Consider the following 22958-nt stretch of genomic DNA (forward strand, 5'->3'; position numbering starts at 1 on the left):
CTCTCTCTGATCAGCTCGTATTTATCCAAATGCTTGGGTTGAGCCAGGTACACTCTTGGTTGTTCGATGACGCAGTTTAAGATGCTCCAACGGGTCAACCCATCTCATTATTAAAAAAAATTAAGATGCAAACTTCCTCTTTACCGTGTGACCTGAAGGACCAATATACCTTCTAACTCACAAATGGGTTGACTCCATTAAATGGCCAGGATGAAACTGAGTGAATTACAGTCCGTACCACAGGAGGAATATATAGGGAGGAACATCCAGGGTATTGTGGGTGGGGTAGTGCAGGCTGAAACTTTAGAAACAAACGAGAAGCCATTAGCTGCTGTGATGGAGAATTCTATGGGAGGATTAAATAGATGGGCTGAATATTCTCCCACATCTATAATCTGTCTTTGTGAACCCATGGCTCCTCCATGCATTCTGTTCAAACACACAAACGAAATTGGCTGAGACAGAAATCAAAGAATAATGGTGTTTGGTTGTTTTTCAGACTGGAGGGAGGTATCGGTGGCATCCCCCAGGGATCGGTATTGGGACCACTGCTCTTTTTGACGTATATTAATGACCTGAACCTGGGTATACACAGCATAACTTCAAAGTTTGCAAATGACACACAGCTTGGAAATGTAAATAGTGAGGAGGATAGCAACAGACTTCAGGAAGACATAGACTAGCGGAATGCAGCGCAGTTTAATGCAGGAAAGTGTGAAGCGATGCATTTCGGAAGGAGAGACAATATAAATGAAATGGTACAATTTTAAAGGGGGTGCAGGAACACAGACACAGAACAAATTGAGAAGGTTGTTTATTTTTTTTTAAAAAAGCATATGGACTTTAAAAACAAATTACAAAAGCAAGGAGGCTATGCTAAACTTTTATAAATCACAGGTTGGCTTCAGCTGTAGTATTGTTTAAAATTCTGGGCGTCACACTTTAGGAAGCTGGGATTATTCTCCTTGGAGCACAGAAGGTTAAATGGGGATTTAAGAGGTGTTCAAAATTATGAAGGATTTTGATAGAGTAAATAAGGGTAAGCTGTTTCCAGTGACAGGAGGGTCAGTAACCAGAGGAGACAGATTGAAGAAACAGTGGGGAAATGAGAATTGTTTTATGCAGCAAGTTACGATCTGGAATGCACTGCCTGGTGGAAGCTGTAATGTATGCACTTGAGTATGCTCACAGGTTTGTGGAGCTGTTGTATTGAGTGTGGTTGAGCCAGACATGTGATGTTCACAAGACTCCACAAAATTCAAGTTAGAGTTCAGGTTCTCCACGATGAGGCATGCAGTTGTGAGCCTGGTGGGTGAACTGTGGTAATGTGTAGTGTGATTGTGAAACCTTTGTTAATAAACCAGTTGGTTCTTTACAGCAAATGTGTAGCTGTGAATTCTTAAGCAAAGAACCCGTGAATCAAATGCACTATACAGAAGCAAGTTTAATAACTTTCAAAAAGGAATTGGACATATATGTGAAATGAAAAAATTTGCAGGGGGAAGAGCAGGACAGTAGGCTGAATAGTGCATTGTTTTATGATTCTATAATTTATATCTTAATTCGGAGATGGTGAATGATTGCAAACTGGCTCCATTTAATATCTGTGAAACTTTTTCACCACCTCTGCTTTTGTGAGCTGGTCATTTCAGCTTGGTCACAGGCACTGCTGAGAACGTGGAATCTCAGGTCAAGTTATCTTGATTGGACAACTTGTCAGTAGGATCAAAACCATGCGATCTGTAAACTGAGAGTCCCCACTTCATTAAGAACTCATCAAGACACAGTCCATTCATATTTCTGCTTGTAGATGTCATTGGCAGATTCTGTAATTAATGCAATCTTCGACTTACAATGCATGCTGTTGATATTCAGGAGTTGATCACATAATGGTTCCTTCATTTTGACAACTCGTGTTTATAAAAAAAAAAAAAAAAATTGGCATTTAAAAATTGCATTTGGGAATGAATGAGAGGATTGTTTTTGAAGTGATGGAATGGATTGTGAGTGGATGAGTTTTTATTGAGTGAAGTATCCCAGGCGAAACCAATCCTATCCGAAATCAGTGTTTGGTGATCGAGAATAGGACCTGGTGGACTACTTTTCCTTTTTCCCCCCATATCCCCAATCTAAAGTAACTGATCTGTGAGAAATGTCAGGTTAAAATCATTACATATTTTTACATTAAGATTTGGATGTGAGGTTCGAGTTCCTAATTTTAGGTTTTGTATTTTTCTTCAGTTGGCGTGATCCGTTGCCCAGTCTGTCATCAGGAATGCAGACAGCCAGATATTATAGACAACTACTTCGTCAAGGACACAACAGAAGTGCCCAGTAGCACGGATGAGAAATTCAACCAGGTGAGAGACACTCTGACTCAAATGTGGTGTGACCAGTTCAAGCAGAGCGAGTGTTTGACGTGAGTGCCTCTCAGGACTTCTGAGAAAGTACATACAACACAGCAACCCTTTCAGTTTGGGTTGTAGCAAAATACTGGATTTTCTGACACTTTTCTGCTGTTGCATGGCTCTGGTGCTGACTGACCCCACCCCGAGTACCATTGGTTAGGTACTGACCCCACCCCGAGTATCATTGGTCAGGTACTGACTGACTCCACCCTATAGACATAGAAACATACATAGAAAATAGGTGCAGGAGTAGGCCATTCAGCCCTTCTAGCCTGCATCGCCATTCAATGAGTTCATGGCTGAACATGCAACTTCAGTACTCCATTCCTGCTTTCTCGCCATACCCCTTGATCCCCCTAGTAGTAAGGACTACATCTAACTCCTTTTTGAATATATTTAGTGAATTGGCCTCAACAAATTTCTGTGGTAGAGACTTCCTCAGGTTCACCACTCTCTGGGTGAAGAAGTTTCTCCTCATCTCGGTCTTAAATGGCTTACCCCTTATCCTTAGACTGTGACCCCTGGTTCTGGACTTCCCCAACATTGGGAACATTCTTCCTGCATCTAACCTGTCTAAACCCATCAGAATTTTAAACGTTTCTGAGATCCCCCCTCATTCGTCTGAACTCCAGTGAATACAAGCCCAGTTGATCCAGTCCTTCTTGATATGTCAGTCCCGCCATCCCGGGAATCAGTCTGGTGAACCTTTGCTGCACTCCCTCAATAGCAAGAATGTCCTTCCTCAAGTTAGGAGACCAAAACTGTACACAATACTCCAGGTGTGGCCTCACCAAGGCCCTGTACAACTGTAGTAACACTCCCTGCCCCTGTATTCAAATCCCCTCACTATGAAGGCCAACATGCCATTTGCTTTCTGAACCGCCTGCTGTACCTGCATGCCAACCTTCAATGACTGATGTACCATGACACCCAGGTCTCGTTGAATCCTAATCTATCACCACTATGGCATCGTATGTGCACCTGAACTTTTCGACAAATAGAAATCCGAAGTGATGCAGGAATGGAACGTTGACCCATGGTAAGAAATGCAAAATGGCTGGTCCTTTCTGGATTCAGCACCTTTCCGTCTGTTTATCTGGTGCTGCCTCGGGCTGTCCCAGGGAGACTGCAAATGAATCTTGATAGGCGAGCCACCAGAAATGTAAGGGAGAATGTCCAAAAAGAGATCAGATATCAAACAAATATAGAATGATCTCCAGCAGTACACACAGGGGAATGTGTATGGTGGATGCCAAATAGATTGTGTGCTTTGCTGAAGTTAACTTAATGCAGTAGATATATATGTGAATGCAAAGTGTTGGAACAGATGAAGACTCTAGGCATGAGCTCCCATTTGCATAAATTTTTGCCTGTTTTATTTAACACGTAACTTGAAGCTGAACTCTCCTGCACTTTTACCCTGTTGAGAGGGTAAAATGGGATCTCTGGAATTTCTATCCTTCCCTCCCCTCTCCTCTCATGAAGCGGTTGACATCTTGCTATATAGCGGGACATCTAGATAGGAGTAGTGCAATCAAGCAGACGCAACATGGATTCATGAAGGGGAAATCATGTTTAACTAATTTACTGGAATTCTTTGAGGATATAACGAGCATGGTGGATAGAGGTGTACCGATGGATGTGGTGTATTTAGATTTCCAAAAGGCATTCGATAAGGTGCCACACAAAAGGTTACTGCAGAAGATAAAGGTACACGGAGTCAGAGGAAATGTATCAGCATGGATTGAGAATTGGCTGGCTAACAAAAAGCAGAGTCGGGATAAATGGGTCCTTTTCGGGTTGGAAATCGGTGGTTAGTGGTGTGCCACAGGGATCGGTGCTGGGACCACAACTGTTTACAATATACATAGATGACCTGGAAGAGGGGACAGAGTGTAGTGTAACAAAATTGGCAGATGACACGAAGATTAGTGGGAAAGCGGGTTGTGTAGAGGACACAGAGAGGCTGCAAAGAGATTTACATAGGTTAAGCGAATGGGCTAAGGTTTGGCAGATGGAATACAATGTCGGAAAATGTGAGGTCATCCACCTTGGAAAAAAAACAGTAAAAGGGAATATTATTTGAATGGGGAGAAATTACAACATGCTGCGGTGCAGAGGGGCCTGGGCGTCCTTGTGCATAAATCCCAAAAAGTTAGTTTGCAGGTGCAGCAGGTAATCAGGAAGGCGAATGGAATGTTGGCCTTCATTGCGAGAGGGATGGAGTACAAAAGCAGGGAGGTCCTGCTGCAACTGTACAGGGTATTGGTGAGGCCGCACCTGGAGTACTGCGTGCAGTTTTGGTCACCTTACTTAAGGAAGGATATACTAGCCTTGGAGTGGGTACAGAGACGATTCACTCGGCTGATTCCGGAGGTGAGGGGGTTACCTTATGATAGATTGAGTAGACTGGGTCTTTACTCGTTGGAGTTCAGAAGGATGAGGGGTGATCTTATAGAAACATTTAAAATAATGAAAGGGATAGACAAGATAGAGGCAGAGAGGTTGTTTCCACAGGTCGGGGAGACTAGAACTAGGGAGCACAGCCTCAAAATACGGGGGAGCCAATTTAAAACCGAGTTGAGAAGGAATTTCTTCTCCCAGAGGGTTGTGAATCTGGCATTCTCTGCCCAAGGAAGCAGTTGAGGCTAGCTCATTGAATGTATTCAAATCACAGATAGATTTTTAACCAATAAGGGAATTAAGGGTTGTGGGGAGCAGGCGGGTAAGTGGAGCTGAGTCCACGGCCAGATCAGCCATGATCTTTTTGAATGGCGGAGCAGGCTTGAGGGGCTAGATGGCCTACTCCTGTTTCTAATTCTTATGTTCTTGTGTATATCGCAGTTCCGCTGGCTGTCCTCGGCCAGCTCGCTCAAGTGGCCAATATTTGTTTGTGAGCCGAAGCAGTGAGTGCTGATGGGCTATTCAGCTGGACGGCGGCAGATTCTGACCTCGCCATGCAGAGCTGTCGAGCAGTTGCACGGTCAGGATCAGGAGAAGGAACTCCTCCTCAGTGGCACTGAGCCCAGCTGTAGCACCCCTACTGCCTCCTGGCTAAGATTAGCAGAGTCCAGTACAGACTGTACTCAGTACAGACCAATAAAGAAAAAAAGATTTGCATTTATATAGCACCATTCATGACCTAGGGCATCCCAAAATGTTTTACAGCCAAAGTAGTACTTTTGAAGTGTAGTTACTGTTGCAATGCAAGAAACGTGGCAGACAATTTGTGCACAGCAAGCTCCCACAAACAGCAATGTGAAATATGACCTGATAATTAGTGATGTTGGTTGACTGATCGATATTGGCCAGGATACCGGGGAGAACTCCCATGCTCTTTGAAATAGTGCCATGGGATCTTTTACGTCCACTTGAGAGGGCAGACGGGGCCTCGGTTTAATGTCTCATCTGAAAGACGGCACCTCCGACAGTGCAACACTCCCCCGGTACTGAATCGAAGTGTTAGCCCCTGGATTATGTGCTCAAGTCTTTGAAGTGGGACACGAACCCACAACCTTCTGACTCGAAGGCGAGAATGCTATACTGAACCACGGCTGACGCAAGGTAGGGGTACGTTTCAATAGTGATTTTGCAGTTGTCGAGAATTACTTGAAAACCGTAAGCGCTGCTCTTGCACCATGGAGATGGAGGGAAAATAAGCTTTTGATTTTAAGGAACAGACTTTTGGGGTTTGATTTACATTTTACAAAGTGACCATGAAGCTGTCGGATTGTTGTAAAAAAAAACCCAACTGGTGTCCTTACCCGGTCTGGCCTATACGTGTGGCTTCAGTCCCACACCAACGCTGTTGACCCTTAACTGCTTTCTGAAGTGCCCTAGCAAACCACCCAGTCGTATCAAACCATTACAAAGTATAATAACTATAAAACCCGACGGACTACTTGGCTGTGACCTAGGCATGGAATGAGGACACAATAAAAGCATCCAGCCGTGGGAAACACCATCTCCTCCAAATTCTCCAGCCAGGTCACGCGCCATCCTGACCTGGACACACATGGTAATGTGTTCATTGTTGCTGAACCTCACAGCACTGTGGGAGCACCTTCAGCACACGGACTGCAGCGGTTCAAGGAGAAGGCCCACCTTCTAGGGCAACCAGCCATGAGCAATAAATAACAGCCTTGCCAGCGACGCCACATCCTGAGAATGAATTTAAGGAAGGACCTTGCAGTATCTGCTCTGCTCCTGTCTTGCACGGCTGCTGCAAGGGTGTTGTTAGCCAGGGCTGATCTCCGAGCAGCTATCCTTGCACTCTGAAAATAAAGTCGACTAAGAACATAAGAAATAGGAGCAGGAGTAGGCTATACGGCTCCTTGAGCCTGCTCCGCCATTTAATACGATCTTGGCTAATCCAATCGTGGACTCGGGTCCACTTTGCTGCCCGTTCCCCATAACCTTTTCTTAACCGATAAGGGACTAAACTGTCTATCTCTGTCTTAAATTTATTCAATGTCCTAGCTTCCACAGCTCTCTGGGGCAGAGAATTCCACAGATTTACAACCCTTTGAGAAAATAAATTTCTCCTCATCTCAGTTTTAACTTATTCTAAGATTATGCCCCCTAGTTCCAGTCACCCCCATCAGTGGAAACATCCTCTCTGCATCCACCTTGTCAAGCCCCCTCATAATCTTATACGTTTCGATAAGATCACCTCTCATTCTTCTGAATTCCAATGAGTAGAAGCCCAACCTACTCAAGAAGATTGTCTTAAAATGAAAACATGATGTCTGTTGCCTGGGAGATTCGGTCATTGACCAACATAACCCAGTGTTGTTTTTCACTGACCGGTTGTACATTAATAGATTGAACTCGACCCCTTTTTCTGCATGTAGAGCGTGGCGTTGTGCCTAGGGGCTCAGAGGGCAACATTAGTACTGGTGATAACACTCTGTACCTGGAGAAATTCAGCAGTGTGGTGAAACTAGGCCACTCTTCTTTCTATACAGTGATTAAATATAACAATAACGTGCATTTAGATAGCGCATTTAGAGTAGTAAAACATACCAAGGCACTTTGTTATCAAACAAAATTTGACACCGAGCCACATAGAGATATTAGGACAGATAACCAAAAGTTTGGTCGAAGAAGTAGATTTTAAGGTCATCTTAAAGGCAGCTAGAGAGGTTTAGCCAGGGAATTCAAGAGCTTTCGGGTTCAGGCAGCTGAAGGTTTAAACATAGAAACATAGAAAATAGGTGCAGGAGTAGGCCATTCGGCCCTTCTAGCCTGCACCGCCATTCAATGAGTTCATGGCTGAACATTCAACTTCAGTACCCCATTCCTGCTTTCTCGCCATACCCCTTGATCCCCCTAGCAGTAAGGACCTCATCTAACTCCTTTTTGAATATATTTAGTGAATTGGCCTCAACAACTTTCTGTGGTAGAGAATTCCACAGGTTCACCACTCTCTGGGTGAAGAAGTTCCTCCGCATCTCGGTCCTAAATGGCTTACCCCTTATCCTTAGACTGTGACCCCTGGTTCTGGACTTCCCCAACATTGGGAACATTCTTCCTGCATCTAACCTGTCTAACCCCGTCAGAATTTTATATGTTTCTATGAGGTCCCCTCTCATTCTTCTGAACTCCAGTGAATACAAGCCCAGTTGATCCAGTCTTTCTTGATAGGTCAGTCCCGTCATCCCGGGAATCAGTCTGGTGAACCTTCGCTGCACTCCCTCAATAGCAAGAATGTCCTTCCTCAGGTTAGGAGACCAAAACTGTACACAATACTCCAGGTGTGGCCTCACCAATGCCCTGTACAACTGTAGCAACACCTCCCTGCCCCTGTACTCAAATCCCCTTGCTATGAAGGCCAACATGCCATTTGCTTTCTTAACCGCCTGCTGCACCTGCATGCCAACCTTCAATGACTGATGTACCATGACACCCAGGTCTCTTTGCACCTCCCCTTTTCCTAATCTGTCACCATTCAGATAATAGTCTGTCTCTCTGTTTTTACCACCAAAGTGGATAACCTCACATTTATCCACATTATACTTCATCTGCCATGCATTTGCCCACTCACCTAACCTATCCAAGTCGCTCTGCAGCCTCACAGCATCCTCCTCGCAGCTCACACTGCCACCCAACTTAGTGTCATCCGCAAATTTGGAGATACTACATTTAATCCCCTCATCTAAATCATTAATGTACAGTGTAAACAGCTGGGGCCCCAGCACAGAACCTTGCGGTACCCCACTAGTCACTGCCTGCCATTCTGAAAAGTACCCATTTACTCCTACTCTTTGCTTCCTGTCTGACAACCAGTTCTCAATCCATGTCAGTACACTACCCCCAATCCCATGTGCTCTAACTTTGCACATCAATCTCTTGTGTGGGACCTTGTCGAACGCCTTCTGAAAGTCCAAATATACCACATCAACTGGTTCTCCCTTATCCACTCTACTGGAAACATCCTCAAAAAATTCCAGAAGATTTGTCAAGCATGATTTCCCTTTCACAAATCCATGCTGACTTGGACCTATCATGTCACCTCTTTCCAAATGCACTGCTATGACATCCTTAATAATTGATTCCATCATTTTACCCACTACCGATGTCAGGCTGACCGGTCTATAATTCCCTGTTTTCTCTCTCCCTCCTTTTTTAAAAAGTGGGGTTACATTGGCTACCCTCCACTCCATAGGAACTGATCCAGAGTCAATGGAATGTTGGAAAATGACTGTCAACGCATCCACTATTTCCAAGGCCACCTCCTTAAGTACTCTGGGATGCAGTCCATCAGGCCCTGGGGATTTATCGGCCTTCAATCCCATCAATTTCCCCAACACAATTTCCCGGCTAATAAGGATTTCCCTCAGTTCCTCCTCCTTACTAGACCCCCCGACCCCTTTTATAACCGGAAGGTTGTTCGTGTCCTCCTTCGTGAATACCGAACCAAAGTACTTGTTCAATTGGTCCGCCATTTCTTTGTTCCCTGTTATGACTTCCCCTGATTCTGACTGCAGGGGACCTACATTTGTCTTTACTAACCTTTTTCTCTTTACATATCTATAGAAACTTTTGCAATCCGTCTTAATGTTCCCTGCAAGCTTCTTCTCATACTCCATTTTCCCTGCCCTAATCAAACCCTTTGTCCTCCTCTGCTGAGTTCTAAATTTCTCCCAGTCCCCAGGTTCGCTGCTATTTCTGGCCAATTTGTATGCCACTTCCTTGGCTTTAATACTATCCCTGATTTCCCTTGATAGCCACGGTTGAGCCACCTTCCCTTTTTTATTTCTATGCCAGACAGGAATGTACAATTGTTGTAGTTCATCCATGCGGTCTCTAAATGTCTGCCATTGCCCATCCACAGTCAACCCCTTAAGTATCATTCGCCAATCCATCTCAGCCAATTCACGCCAATGGTGGAGCAATTAAAATCGGTGATGAGCAAAAGATCAGACTTGGAAGAGCACAGAGATCTTGGAGGATTGTAGAGCTGGAGAAGATAAGAGGGGTTAGACCAGGGAGAAAGATTAACAAAAGGATGAGAATTTTAAATTCGAGGCATTGCTGGATCGGGAGCCCATATAGTTCAGCAAGCACAGGGGTGATAGGTGAACAGAACTCGCTGAGAGTTGGGAACGGGCAGCAGAGTTTTGGATGAGCTGAAAAAATGACACCCTCCTAAACAGTGAATCTGTGTAATGCATCTTTTGAAACATTTGTGGACTGTAAACGGGCTGACACTGCATATACACCGAGTCCCATCCTACATTGAGGACCTTACCTGACACTGGCGTTGCGGTCCCTATAGCGGAGATTTGCTGCAGCTCTCCTTGCAGTGAACGGCATAACTCTAACTGTCTACAGGCTAAACCCAAGTCTGCAGAGACTGTTCTCCACTGCCATTGTCGGGTAACTGTGCCTGTGCCTATATACAGTGGGATAGTTATCAGCAGTAAAGTCTGTACATTTGTATCATTTATTAACTTGGCAGCCCATCTCTGTTCCTCTTCGTATCTTCCATTAAGTCAAGTGAGAGTGGGTGTGTTGAAAACCATCCCGTAGCTGGGAGGAGAGGGGAGCATTCAAAACCATCTCTCTGGTGTTTGGCAGCAATTAACGCTGCTGCTAAGCTGTATGTCGTAACATGCAAAATATTTGGCCAGCATTTAACACCCATTTGAATTTCTGTGTTTAGTATATTACATGTGATGGGTTGCAGTGAAGCTTAAGTAGCATTCATGAGCATGGTTGAACTGATAACCTCGGGCATTACCGCGGAGCTGGTAGTGGCATTTTCAGCGGTATGTTGGCGGGCCGGAAAGGCGATTGTTTAGCAGCTCGCGAAACACTTTGCTCCATCTGCAGGATTGCCAGCAGAGTCGGCAGCAGTGCAGAGAGCAACATTCCCTCATCGCGTTCCTGAATGGCAAGCCAGAGATTCTCCAAACCGTAAAGCCTTGTAAGAAAGTACTACTGACTGGGTGCATTCTATTCACTAAATATTTCTATAGAAATGTATGGGGGACAATACTATGGAATCGTACTGCCTGAGGGGAGCCTCTGCCTCCCGGAATCCCATATGGTGAAATTGCAGGCACCCTCCTCATGGCCAATGGATGGAAAATTGAGGTGGGGGGTGGGGGAGAGGGTGGCACCCATGATGTCCTGATGTCTCTTCCTTCCCTCCCTATGGATGAGGCTCTACTGAGCATGCCCAGTTGTGAGCTGCCAGCCACCAGGTACAAATATAATACAACAAAGTGGCTCGCAATAACAGAGAAACCAAACACAGCAGATGAAAATCTCCAAACCAGCGGGCTACTTTAGCTCAATAAATGAGGAGAGACTTGAACTATAATTGGGGGGAGAGCCACGAGATGCTGAGATTGTTTCTTGAGATTCTGGGATTATTTCCACTGAAGCAGAGAAGGCGAAAAATGAAATTTAAGAGGTTTTCAGATTAGCAGAAGTTTTGATTGGGAAAGATTATATCATCATGTTGAGGAGTCAGTTACAAGCCGTCATCAATTTAACAAAAGTCAGGTGAGAAGTCAGGCGAAACTTTATATCGAGGGTTTCTGGAGCACAGAATTTTTTGTCCGGAGTGGTTGAGGCAGCGATTGTTGAAAATCACGATATATATTTTTGTAGGGAGAGCATGGAATGTTGGCTACAACCCAGTCTAGCACAGACAAGATGGGTCAAACGGCCTCCTTCTGTGCCGTAAACCTCTGCGGAGTTAACCTTGGGACAAAGAATCAACATTTTAGGGCTAAGGAACCCATACAAACTTAAGTCACCACATGCAGCTGTAGCCCATTACAGAACCCTGAAGCATGCTCTCCATTGTACTTGCTTGGTAATTGTGACGACATGTTGGCCTGCGAGGAAATACCAGCGGCAGGTCGGGGCCATAAAAGGCGAGCGGCCCCTGATCAGCATGGCGGCATACCACTTCAGGGAGCAGCATGAGCTGGTGCAGGAGGGCGACAGCAGTGAAAAGGGTGACTGGTTTGGACATCACCATAACCCAGGTCGTTGATTGAAGCGTGGGAAGGTACAGCAGGAGCGGTGAGAGATTGCAGCGCGATGTGATCGGGGCCCAGAAGAGCCGAGGGCCCAGGGGCAGCACGGGCCAGCCCACACTGCGATATGTGTGCGCACTAGGCCCGTGCAGCAGAGCAGGTCTCCAGTTGTCTTGGATAACCCTTGCCACTGGACCTAGCTCTGTCAAGCCCGTGTGGTGACTGGTGTGCAACGGCCACCCCACGTTAAAAAAAATCCGCGCACAGGCATCTTCCACCCTTCAAGATGCAGTTCAGGATCCGGAATATTAGATCCTTCAATGAGTTCACAAGTGTTTCATTGAACACATCCCTTTTTGGTATGGAAGCAAGTCATCCTCGATTCAAGGGACCGCCTAAGAGGAGGATGTTGGCAATTTAGAAATGAACAAAAAAGAGGAAGTTTTCAGTACACTAGTACATAGAGTTTGATCTGATGCCCTAATCACCAGGATTTACATTGTGATCTGGTGATCATTATTGAAATCAGTGATGACCTGGAACCTGACCCAAGAATAGTCAGGTGTTTTTAAAAACTGGAACAAATGTGCTTCGAATGGTTGATCCATTAAAACAACACTCTCTTCACAAACTTGTTTTGCATATCAAGTGTTGTGTACTTTTTCAGGCAGATCATGCTGAGGCGGTTTGATGCATTGTAAACCTGTCGATTTGCCTCTTCCCCCCCCCCCTCCCCAAGTACATTTGCATATGGACGTGTTTATTTGTACTGCCAAAATGGCCAACATGCTCCACCCTTTGTTTCTGATTGGTTCCCTTGGAGGATAAACCACACCCTGAAATTTCATAGGAATGTGTAACTGGAAGTGCCCATCGCAAGGTTCACTGACTTTGCAAATTATAACTCGATTCACTTTGACTTCCTGAAGTGACAGAGGACAGAGCTCCCCAGAAGACAGCAAGGGCAAGCCAAAGTGCCTTACCCCAGTCCAAGTGCATCCCTCCCCCAGCCGAAGTGCCTTACCCCAGTGCAAGTGCATCCTTCTCTTTCACCACCCCCCGCAACCATAGATGCCTCCCCTCTCCCCTTCTCCCCTCTTCCCTTCTCTTCCCCCCCCTCTCTCCCCCTCTCCCCCCACCCCTCTCCCCCCTTCCCCTCACTCTTCTTCCTTCCCCCCCCCCCCCCCTCCCCTCTTGAATTTTGAAATCGAGGTGTTATTTAACTGGGAGCCAATGTAGGTCAGCAAGCATAGGGGTAATGGGTGATCTTCACTTGCTGCTGAGTTTTGGATGACCTCAAGTTTAAGTAGTGTGGAATGTGGAAGTTCACTCCAGCCTATGCTCTGTAGCGATGAGGGTGCAGGAATCAAGGAGTTAGATTAATGAAGGCCACTCATTTCTTTGGCTGCATCAAAGTTTGCTTTTAACTCTGCATTTTTATCTTCAGGAAGATAAATTCAACTCTTTAGTAATTTTGGAACACGGCGCAGTACAGGATCAGGAGAAGCTATTGTAGTTTATCTTTCCCAAAGTTCAAAAAATATCATGCTCTAGTCTCAATCATCCTCTCCCTGTACCCATCCCATCACTTTCTCTGCCACATTATCTATCCAGTTCCTCCTTGAATTTGTCTTCATGTATTCACCACTTTTGTGTCAGGTAGTTAATTCTAAACTGTCTGGTTAACCTTCTCTTCTGTCCTTGTAGAAGGTCACCAAACATTTGTGTTTCTTCAGTTTGTTTCTTGGTGCTACGCCAAGTTTATGGTCAGGAACAGGAATTGAATCATCGAAAGCTTTTTTGTTGTTGATGTAGCTCGTGGTTTTTGGCAGTGAGTATGGTGATCCCTGATGAGCTGTCAACTCACCGAATTATACAAGTCCTTGACTGCTTTGCCAAACAGAAGTCCATTGTCCATGATTGCACAACCGGGATGGATGACTAAACATATAGAACACTGAACCTAGAAACAACTAAATATTGTAATGGAGAGATAGTAGGTTTGGGATTATGGAAGGATTAAATCAAATGGGTTGTCTTTGTGCAAGGCTCTCGTGATATGAACTGGACCGAAGAGATGGAGAGTGCTGTGGAAAGCTCCGCTGCTCTTCAGAAAGGGTGAAATGGTGAATTTGTGGTCTACTGTTGGTGAATGAGCCAGCCGTTGCCATTCCACAGATAGCCCAGGTGCTGCACCAAAGCGATACACGGAAGTCCACATATTCACGGAAGCTCAGCCACTGCGTTATAGTGACTGAGTCAACAAAGTTCAATGGTCATCGAGATTTTCACAACAGGCAGTCATGTAAAGGCCAATACCACTCCACTAGAATCGGCCCTCTGTCAGCCTCTCTCGGGCTCACTCCCTGCCACTCTGCATTATTTAAACTAAGCCACACTCTCAGAATATTACAACCCAGAGGAAGGCCGTTCGGCCCATCATACCTGTGCCGACGGTATGTGAAAGTACTATCCAATTAGTCCCAGCCTCCTTCCCTATCTCCAGAGCCCTGCATTTTCTTTCCATTTCAAGTATATATCAAATTCTCTTTTGAAAGTTGATGACAACTGGACTGGCTTAGAAATGGATTTTATTGGTCATAATATTTATTGTGGCAAAAGAGTTATTTAAGAGGGAAATGAATGTTCTGCGTTTGAGTTTTTACTCTCTTATGTTGGTTTAGTGTTGCTACTGTAGTGCATGGAGTTCTTTTGCATGTCTAAGTAATGTCGTTACATGCCTAGTGATTGAGTTAAACATACAAAATTAACAGGAGGGAAAAGACCAGCTCGTCCATCAAGCCTGCCCTATAATATCCTCATTATTATATTTTAGATTGCTGGCTATATCATATGTCTTCGTGATCTTCCTTGAATAACTTATTGCGGGAATGAGAATCGGATTGAGGTAAAACATTGATGATAGTGATTGTGCCCGTTCTTTAGTGGTGGGGATGCAGAGAAAGGTGCATTTAGCAGATTCTGTATAATGGATAGTGGAGAGAGAACAATTCACAGAGAGAGAAGGAAAACCATGAAGGTGCATTAACCCCTACCCAGCCATTGGTGGAGGCAGGCAGTGTCGATGCATCTCTTTACTGAATCTCTAGTGATCCATTCATATATTTCCCTGATATGCTTTTTAGTAATGAATGAACTTTTGTCTGCATCCACCAAAGCTAGGACAGGCAACTAAATAAATCATCGGGCATTGTGCATCTGATGATCAGTCTGAGGTATGTGGCACATGAGCGCTCTGCTGATATTTGGAGCATAGTCTTTCCTAAGGTCCATCTAGTTCGCCTGCTACCATCCTGGTAGTCACATGATACAACAACAATGGAGTTGTTGACTAATAACAGCAACAATCTCTATCAATGAGTCTACAAGAGATCCAAACATGAGGCGAGGAAACCCCCCGGTGGTGGAGAGCTTTGGGAACCATAGGTCTAAAGTCACCTGTCCCTCACAAGCCCGCTACACTTACCACACGTCACATCACAAATTACTCATATACTGTATTCCAAACTTAGTTTCTGAAAGAAATCTATCTAATTTTCATTTGAATGAATCAATACTATCTGTTTTCACAATTTCCCCAGGGAGCTTGTTCCGTAGACTTACCATTCGCTCACTGAAATAATATTTCCGCAAATTAGTATTGAATTTACCCCACTTAAAGCACAGGCTGTATCCTCTGGTTCTCCTGTTCTGGACAGGGTGAATGAGCTCATCATCGTCTACATTATCTCATCCCTTTTAGAATCCTAAAAACTGCACATCTCTCATTCTTCCAGTGAGAATTTGCCCAATTTACATGATCGCTTCTCGTAATCCAATCCCTCCATCCCATCATTCCTTTGCTCTCTTCTGTAACCTTTTAATATCCATACTATCCCCTTTTTATACTGCGGCATCCAGAACAGTCCACAATTGGGGACACATGAGTGGGGCAAATATCTCATTGGGTGTAGAACATAGAGAACACTGTACTGTACTCCTGGAAATAACTTCTAGTCACCCTCCAGTTGGTGAAAGAAATTAATTGTATTATACAACATGACTAAAGGTGTTGGATTTTTCCATGTGCTTTGTTAGTTTGGCTCAGTGGTAGAACTCTCACCTCTGGGTCAGAAGGTTGTGGGTTCAAACCCCACTCAAGACTTGAGCACACATTCTGAGTTGATGCTGCACTGGGTAATGCTCAATTATGGGAGGTGCTGTCTCTTGGATGAGACATTACTCTGATGCCTGCCTGATTCAGTGGTTCAGGAGGACATTAAGAAGCCCATGGCAGTATTTGAAGAGGAACTGGATGTCCACCTAGTGTCCTCAAACAATTCCAGAAACATCAACTGGTTATTCATCTCATTACTGTTTCTGGTATATTGCTATGCACCACATCTGCTTTCACAGCAAGAGACTTTTAAATAACTTATTGCTCCTTGAAGTGTGTTGGAATATTTCTGAGATGTGATAACATACTATGCAAATCTTCGGCGTAGAAACTAGTTATGTGTTCATTAAGTAGTGTCTAGTATTTTTCAGTGAATTGTCTTGTGTTAATAAATGATCTTCATGGGCTACAGATTCTACATGACTTTAAAAAAAAAAAAATAAAAGTTATCAACACCTCCCAATGGGTAAAGGGCACTAGTGTGATACTGAGCCATATCAAACAAAAGGTTCTCGGTCTGTACTATTAGCTGGGGCGCCACAATCTGCTTGAGCGACCTGGGGCCAGGGAGGGCAGAGGAAAAATAAAATGGTACAGGTCCCCTCTCCTGATGGCTATCCTGTGATCCTGTTAGTGTGCATGGTGTGGGTGAAGTCCTGGTTTGGCCTAGACTGTGATGTCCTTTACAGAGGAAGCGGGGCCATTTGAGAGAGGCAGTTGGCACTTTGAAAACCATTGTGTCTCAAAAAATAATTGACATCACCGGGAATGGGCAGTAACATGATGCATTCTGTGTGTCTGGTTTAAGCAAGTCATTGGTTTGCATAATACTGAACTCCATGACAAATTAATTTGCGTCAACTGTATTGGAGCAAAATCTCCAACGCGATGGTTACAGCTGCTTCAGTACAAATGGGGTGAACAAAAGGAATTGCCTTTTGCCCTGTGCTGTGAGAAGAACTGAATTGAGGGAAATATCCCAGCGACACATCCCTCAGGTTTTTATGAAGCCTGAAAGCTCCTTGCCCCCATGTCCCTCTCTGTGCTGTAACCTCTGCGTCTCTGCTACACTTGATGAAACTGCTTTAAGGCTCTGAAGTTTCTGACAATTAGTGTTTAATGACTCCTCGAGCTCCAAGCATTTGTTTCAACTGCAAAACTTTTTCTCCTCATTCACGTGTTTGAATGAACGGATATTCATTCGCTGGTGACGGCAGTTGATGCCAGTTCATTGGATATATTCAAGAGGGAGTTAGATATGGTCCTTACGGCAAGAGATCAAGGGGTATGGAGAGAAAGCAGGAAAGGGGTACTGAGGGAATGATCAGCCATGATCTTATTGAATGGTGGTGCAGGCACGAAGGGCTGAATGGCCTACTCCTGCACCTATTTTCTATGTTTCTATGTCATTAGTGAGTTCTTGTCAACTTCACATGAAACAGGCTGGAATTTTTCCAACTTGTCTGATTGCTTTATTGATAGTTAATTGAAAACTAAAAGCACTTCTCTGCTGCTGTTGGAAGATGTGAAATCTGCACTTTTTATAGGTCGGATTTTCCGATTGGCAGAATCGGTCCTTCCATAAAGGTCGTGGAAATGTGGAACTTGTCCCCCCAAAAAGTTGTTGAGGCTGGGGGTTCATTGAAAATTTCAAAACTGCAATTGATAGATTTCTGTTAGGCAAGGGTATTAAAGGGTTATGGAACCAAGGCGGGTAGATGGAGTTGAGATACAGATCGGCCATGATCAAATAGAATGGTGGAACCGGCTCAAGGGGCTGAATGGCCTACTCCTGTTCCTATCCACGCTGAGAACAATGTTGTCGATTGCAGCTTTTGAATAGATATGTCCAATAACGATTTCATTTGGGAAAAGTTTTATTTCCTGGCCGAATATGTGGATTGTAGTAAAAATATGATTTGACCTGGTGGTGGTCTATCATTGGGTGGTAGAGGCAGTGATACTGAACCATTCAACACTTGGGAGCACATATCAAAATAACAATGATGAGCTATGCGTTTGGCTTTGCAGCCGACTGAGCAATTATGAGGTAATTTGGCTCAGCAACAAAGAGTGACCTATATAGTTGGCTTACCAACAGGGAGTGACCTATTTTTCTCCCATCATTGTCAAGCTGCTTGTCCGACATCCAGGTCAGCAGAAATTTTCTCCAATTGAATATTGGGAAGACGGAAGCCATCATTTTCAGTCCCCACCACAAACTCCCATTCCCTAGCCACTGACTCCATCCCTCTCCCCAACTCCTGTCTGAGGCTGAACCAGACTGTCTGCAACCTTGGTGTCACATTTGACCCTGAAATGAGCTTTTGACCACATATCCGCAGTAGTAACGAAGAGCGTCTATTTCCAATTCTAACGTCGTCCGTCTCCGCCCCTGCCTCAACTCATCCGCTACTGAAGCCCTCACCCATGCCTTTGTTACCTCCAGACTTGACTCTTCCAATGCACTGCTGGCTGGCCTCCCACATTCTACCCGATGTAAGCTACAGATGATCCAAAACTCAGCTGCCTGTGCCCTAACTCGCACCAAGTCCCGCTCACCCATCGCCCCTGTGCTCGCTGACTTACATTGGCTTCTGATTAAGCACCGTCTCGATTTCAAAATTCTTATTGCCCCTCCCTATCTCTGTAATCTCCTCCAACCCCATAGCTCCCCGAGATGTCTGCGCTCTTCTAATTCTGCCCTCCTAGCATCCCTGATTATAATCGCTCAACCATTGGTGGCTGTGCCTTCTGTTGCCTGGGCCCCAAGCTCTGGAACTCCCTGCCTAAACTTCTCTGCCCCTCTACCTTTCTATCCTCCTTCAAGATGCTCCTTAAAACCTACCTCTTTGACCAAGCTTTTGGTCACTTGCACTAATTTCTACTTGTGCAGCTTGGTGTCAATTTTTTAATCCGATAATACTCCTGTGGAAGCGCCTTGGGACATTTCACTACGTTAAAGGCACTATACAGCTGCAGCGTCGAGAATCTGGAACCCTCGGGACAGAGCCCTTTCCAGATTCCGGACTTTCGATCGTCTTTCTCACGTTACGAATCCGGAAATACCCGAGCCCAGGTTCGGGTATGTACGGATTTCGGAACGTCAGAAAGGGTGGTGGAGTTCCAGCCGGCTCAGTCGATGAGGTCTTTGGGTGGGGTACCGCCGCGGAGGTGGTGTTTGGGCTGGCCGGCCGTACCGCGGAGGTGGTGCTCAGACGGGGCCCTGCCACGGAGGTGGTGTTTGGGCCGGCTGGCCCCGCGGTGGAGGTGGTGTTTGGGCGGGGCCCCGCGGTGGAGGTGGTGTTTGGGCTGGCCGGCCCCGCCGCGGAGGTAGTGCTCGGGTGGGACCCCGCGGTGGAGGTGGTGTTCGGGCGGGGCCCTGCCGCGGGGGTGGTGTTTGGGCCGGCTGGCCCCGCTGCGGAGATGGTGTTTGGGCCGGCGAGGAGGTCCCGATGTAAGGGCAGCGGCGGCGAGACAAGGCCAGAGGTCGGCAGGGTCACGGGTCTGGATTCTGGAACATTTTATAGATTCCGGATGACCCTGCCACTGATCGGTCCGGATTCCAGAACTCCGGATTTTCGACGACGCACCTGTATAAATAGTTGTTGTTGTTTATCATTCACTGAACAACTTGTGTTAGCCTCCAGGCCTGGTGTTGTAGTTTATATATTATAATAATTGTGTAAATTCACCAATTCCATGTTCTCAGCAGGGAGTTGTGTTTGAAGAGAGTGTGCCTCAGAAAACCACAGCTGCAGTTTTGTCACCCCTAACTGGGACCCACATTCATGCTGGCAAGGCGAGATTGTTGCATTTACCCGATGATCTTTGGAAGTTTCAGTCTAGCCAGTGGCAGCTCTCTTGCCTCTGAGTCAGAAGGGCTTGAGCACAAAATCCAGATTGACCAATCAATCTGAGGGAGTACTGCATTGATGGAGATGTGAAATTAAACTGCCCAATCTGCAACCTCAGGTGGACGACAAATATCCCATGGTTATTCGAAGAAGAAAAGGGAAGTTCTCCCAGTGCCCTGGCCAATATCTATCTGTCAACCAACATCACACATTATCAGGTCATTTATCTCATTGCTGTTTGTGGGACCTTGCTGTATGCAAATTGGCTGCCGTGTTTCCTACATTACAACAATGACTATACTTTAAAAAGTACTTTTGGCTGTAAAGCGCTTTGGGACATCCTGAGATCATGCAAGGCAATAAATAAATAAACGCAAGATTTTCTTGTCTTTTTGTTCCCACGTTTTAGTAATGTTTTAATTTTGACGGGAAGGAACTTTAGTTAAAAATATATTTTTTTACTTTCTATATTTTTAGGTGTTATCCAGGAACCTTTTTGATGTTTTTTAAAAAAAAAACATGGACCCAAATGTTTCAGTTTCCCCATATCTCGAGGTTACAGTAAACCAGAGCTTAAATAAAACTCCGATCTTAATCATCCTTTCCAATCTCCAACATCTGTTCCAAAACCTGTACGTCACTGACATAGACTGAGAGTGTGTGTGTGTGTGTGTGTTCAGGCGATCAATTAATACTATGTCAACAGAGAGAAAGAAACCGGGCTGAGCAATATAGTGTTCAGAGGAACAATGATTATCATAGTTCAATAAAAGCGAGAAATATTAAGGACGGAGCGATAGTGTGTGTCTAATCATTGAAGTAAAATTTAGTTTTAAGCTTGTCTCTTAACTTAGCGCTTGTTCTAATTTTCACTTATGCTGAAAACCACCCAGTGTGTGTTACTATACTTCCCGAAAGCAGCTTTCAGACATGGAGTTGAGACCAGGTAGAGTCAGTTGGGACTTGCACAAAGCTCATTTTCACCCTGCATAATTTATAATGGGTCATGCGATACCATTCAGTTTCCCACTTGTCCACTGCTTCCATTGAGCAGGTTGAGCTTCAATTACATTACAAGCCTACTTCATTGCTTGTGATTAACTTGGCAAGCACCCTATGCTACTTATGCCCCCCAACTGAAATATTTTACATATCCAAAAATAAAAATTAGATGAATTGTGCGGTATAAAGCCCGTCAGAAGTGGGAAATGGATTCTATGACCTCTGCTCTTTGCCATCCTGCTTATAAAATCAGCTTATTTACAATGGGAGGCATTTTGAACAGCAGGATGGACAAAATGGCTGCCAGCTTCCTGGATGGTCAAGTTTTCTCACTTCTAATGTATATTGTTTTGATGAAAAGTCAACTTTTTTTGCATTAACTATTTCTTCAATCATTGGGGAAGCTCTGTCCTTTTTTTCTCTCTCTCTGTTCCCCTCTCTCTACTCCTCTACTCCTACTCCTACTACTCTAATCTTCTCTTTCTCGCACTTTTATTGATTATATTGTGGTACACAACTATACCCAGCCAGACTGGAGATGATTGGGTAATTTCCTCGTCAATCATGCCTGGAAACGGCACTGCTGCAAGTGACTAGGATTGATTTTACACACACCATTTGTATGTCACTATCCTCCCTCTATTCATGCATTTTGGAGGATAGTTGACATTCCCATGCTTTTATCGGGAGCCATTGCTGCAGTTTCGGTCATGAGTTCTGTTTGCTGTAGTTCATCGCGACTCTTTTTAAATAGACTCTGTAGACTGTTTGCTGTAGCGCGCTGTTTAAATAGACTCTGTTTTCTGAGTCAAATAGACACTCTGAACATAAGAATTAGGAGCAGGAGTAGGCCATTCGTGCCCGCTCCGCCATTCAGTAAGATCATAACTAATCTTTGACCTCAACTCCACTTTCTCGGCAATCTCCATATTCCTAGGTTGGCCATTGTTTCCCTGAACACACTTTCCTTTTCCTCTCTCTCTCTCTCTCTCTCTCTCTCTCTCTCTCTCTCTCTCTCTCTCTCTCTCTCTCTCTCTCTCTCTCTCTCTGTTCCCTCTCACTCACTCTCTCTTTCTCTCCTCTCTTCTCTCTGTTCTCTCTCTCTCTCTCTCTCTCTCTCTCTCTCTCTCTCTCTCTCTCTCTCTCTGTTCTCTCTTTCTGTTCTCTCTCTCTCCTGTTCTCTCTCTCTCTCTCTCTCTCTGTTCTCTCTCTCTCTCTGTGTTCTCTCTCTCTCTGTGTTCTCTCTCTCTCTCTCTCTCTCTCTCTCTCTGTGTTCTCGCTCGCTCGTTCTCTCTCGCTCCTTTCGCGCTCGCCCGCTCTTTCTCTCTCCTCTCTCTCTGTTCGCTCTTGCTTCGTTCTCACATCATTGTTCCCTGGACACTCTCGCACACACTTTCTGTTGTAGTAGGTGGTCTCGCGGGTCAGGTTCACCTCTGACCTACTTGAGCGGTTCGAATCGCTCCCACTCCCTTGGGTTCTAGACTTTGGATTTATTTGGGGGGGGGGGGGGGTTGATAAAGTGCAAAGGACAACTGGTTTGATGCAAAAGAACTCTGATTTTATTGCAGACAAGAAAGTACAACGTCAAATTTATAATCACTCTAATAAAGAACAATACATTACACATTCAAAGGGGGTTACAGTAAAATTACACCTCCCACCTCCCAATACCTAATCCTAGCTAGGTTAGACTCCAGGGCAGGCAGGGACTATGTTTACCAATCCTTTCTGGTCAGTTAGCGATAGTTCGCGATTTCGGGGTTCATTGAATTCTGTAGGTTCTGCTTGCCCTACCCCGGAGAAGATTTCTTACTGCGCAATCTTCAGTTGGGTTAAGTCTGCTGATGCGGTAAGGCGCGTTTTGGATTTGTGGGGTAAGTACCCGTTTTCTTTTGTTAGAAGTAGGTTTTTACAGTTCTTTAGGTAATGTTTTACCTGTTGGTAGCTCAGGAACAGCTTGTAGAGTGGAAACTTTCGATTCTTCGGTTTCTTTCTGTTGGAGTTTTGTTTCGAGTTT

At 44.9% G+C, this 22958-nt stretch overlaps 1 protein-coding gene across 2 annotated transcripts in view; it reads left to right on the forward strand.

Annotated features, from left to right (window-relative positions):
• Window positions 1-22958, forward strand: part of LOC139280886 (E3 ubiquitin-protein ligase TRIM33-like) — a 150477-nt gene that overhangs the window by 51185 nt on the left and 76334 nt on the right. For both annotated transcript variants that reach the window (XM_070900672.1, XM_070900673.1), the window contains exon 2: window positions 2242-2360. In XM_070900672.1, coding sequence (XP_070756773.1) covers window positions 2242-2360 — 119 coding nt within the window. The remainder of the gene's footprint in view (window positions 1-2241; window positions 2361-22958) is intronic.

This window comes from Pristiophorus japonicus, chromosome 15 (genome assembly GCF_044704955.1).
Source record: "Pristiophorus japonicus isolate sPriJap1 chromosome 15, sPriJap1.hap1, whole genome shotgun sequence".
In the NCBI taxonomy this organism is placed as follows: domain Eukaryota; kingdom Metazoa; phylum Chordata; class Chondrichthyes; family Pristiophoridae; genus Pristiophorus; species Pristiophorus japonicus.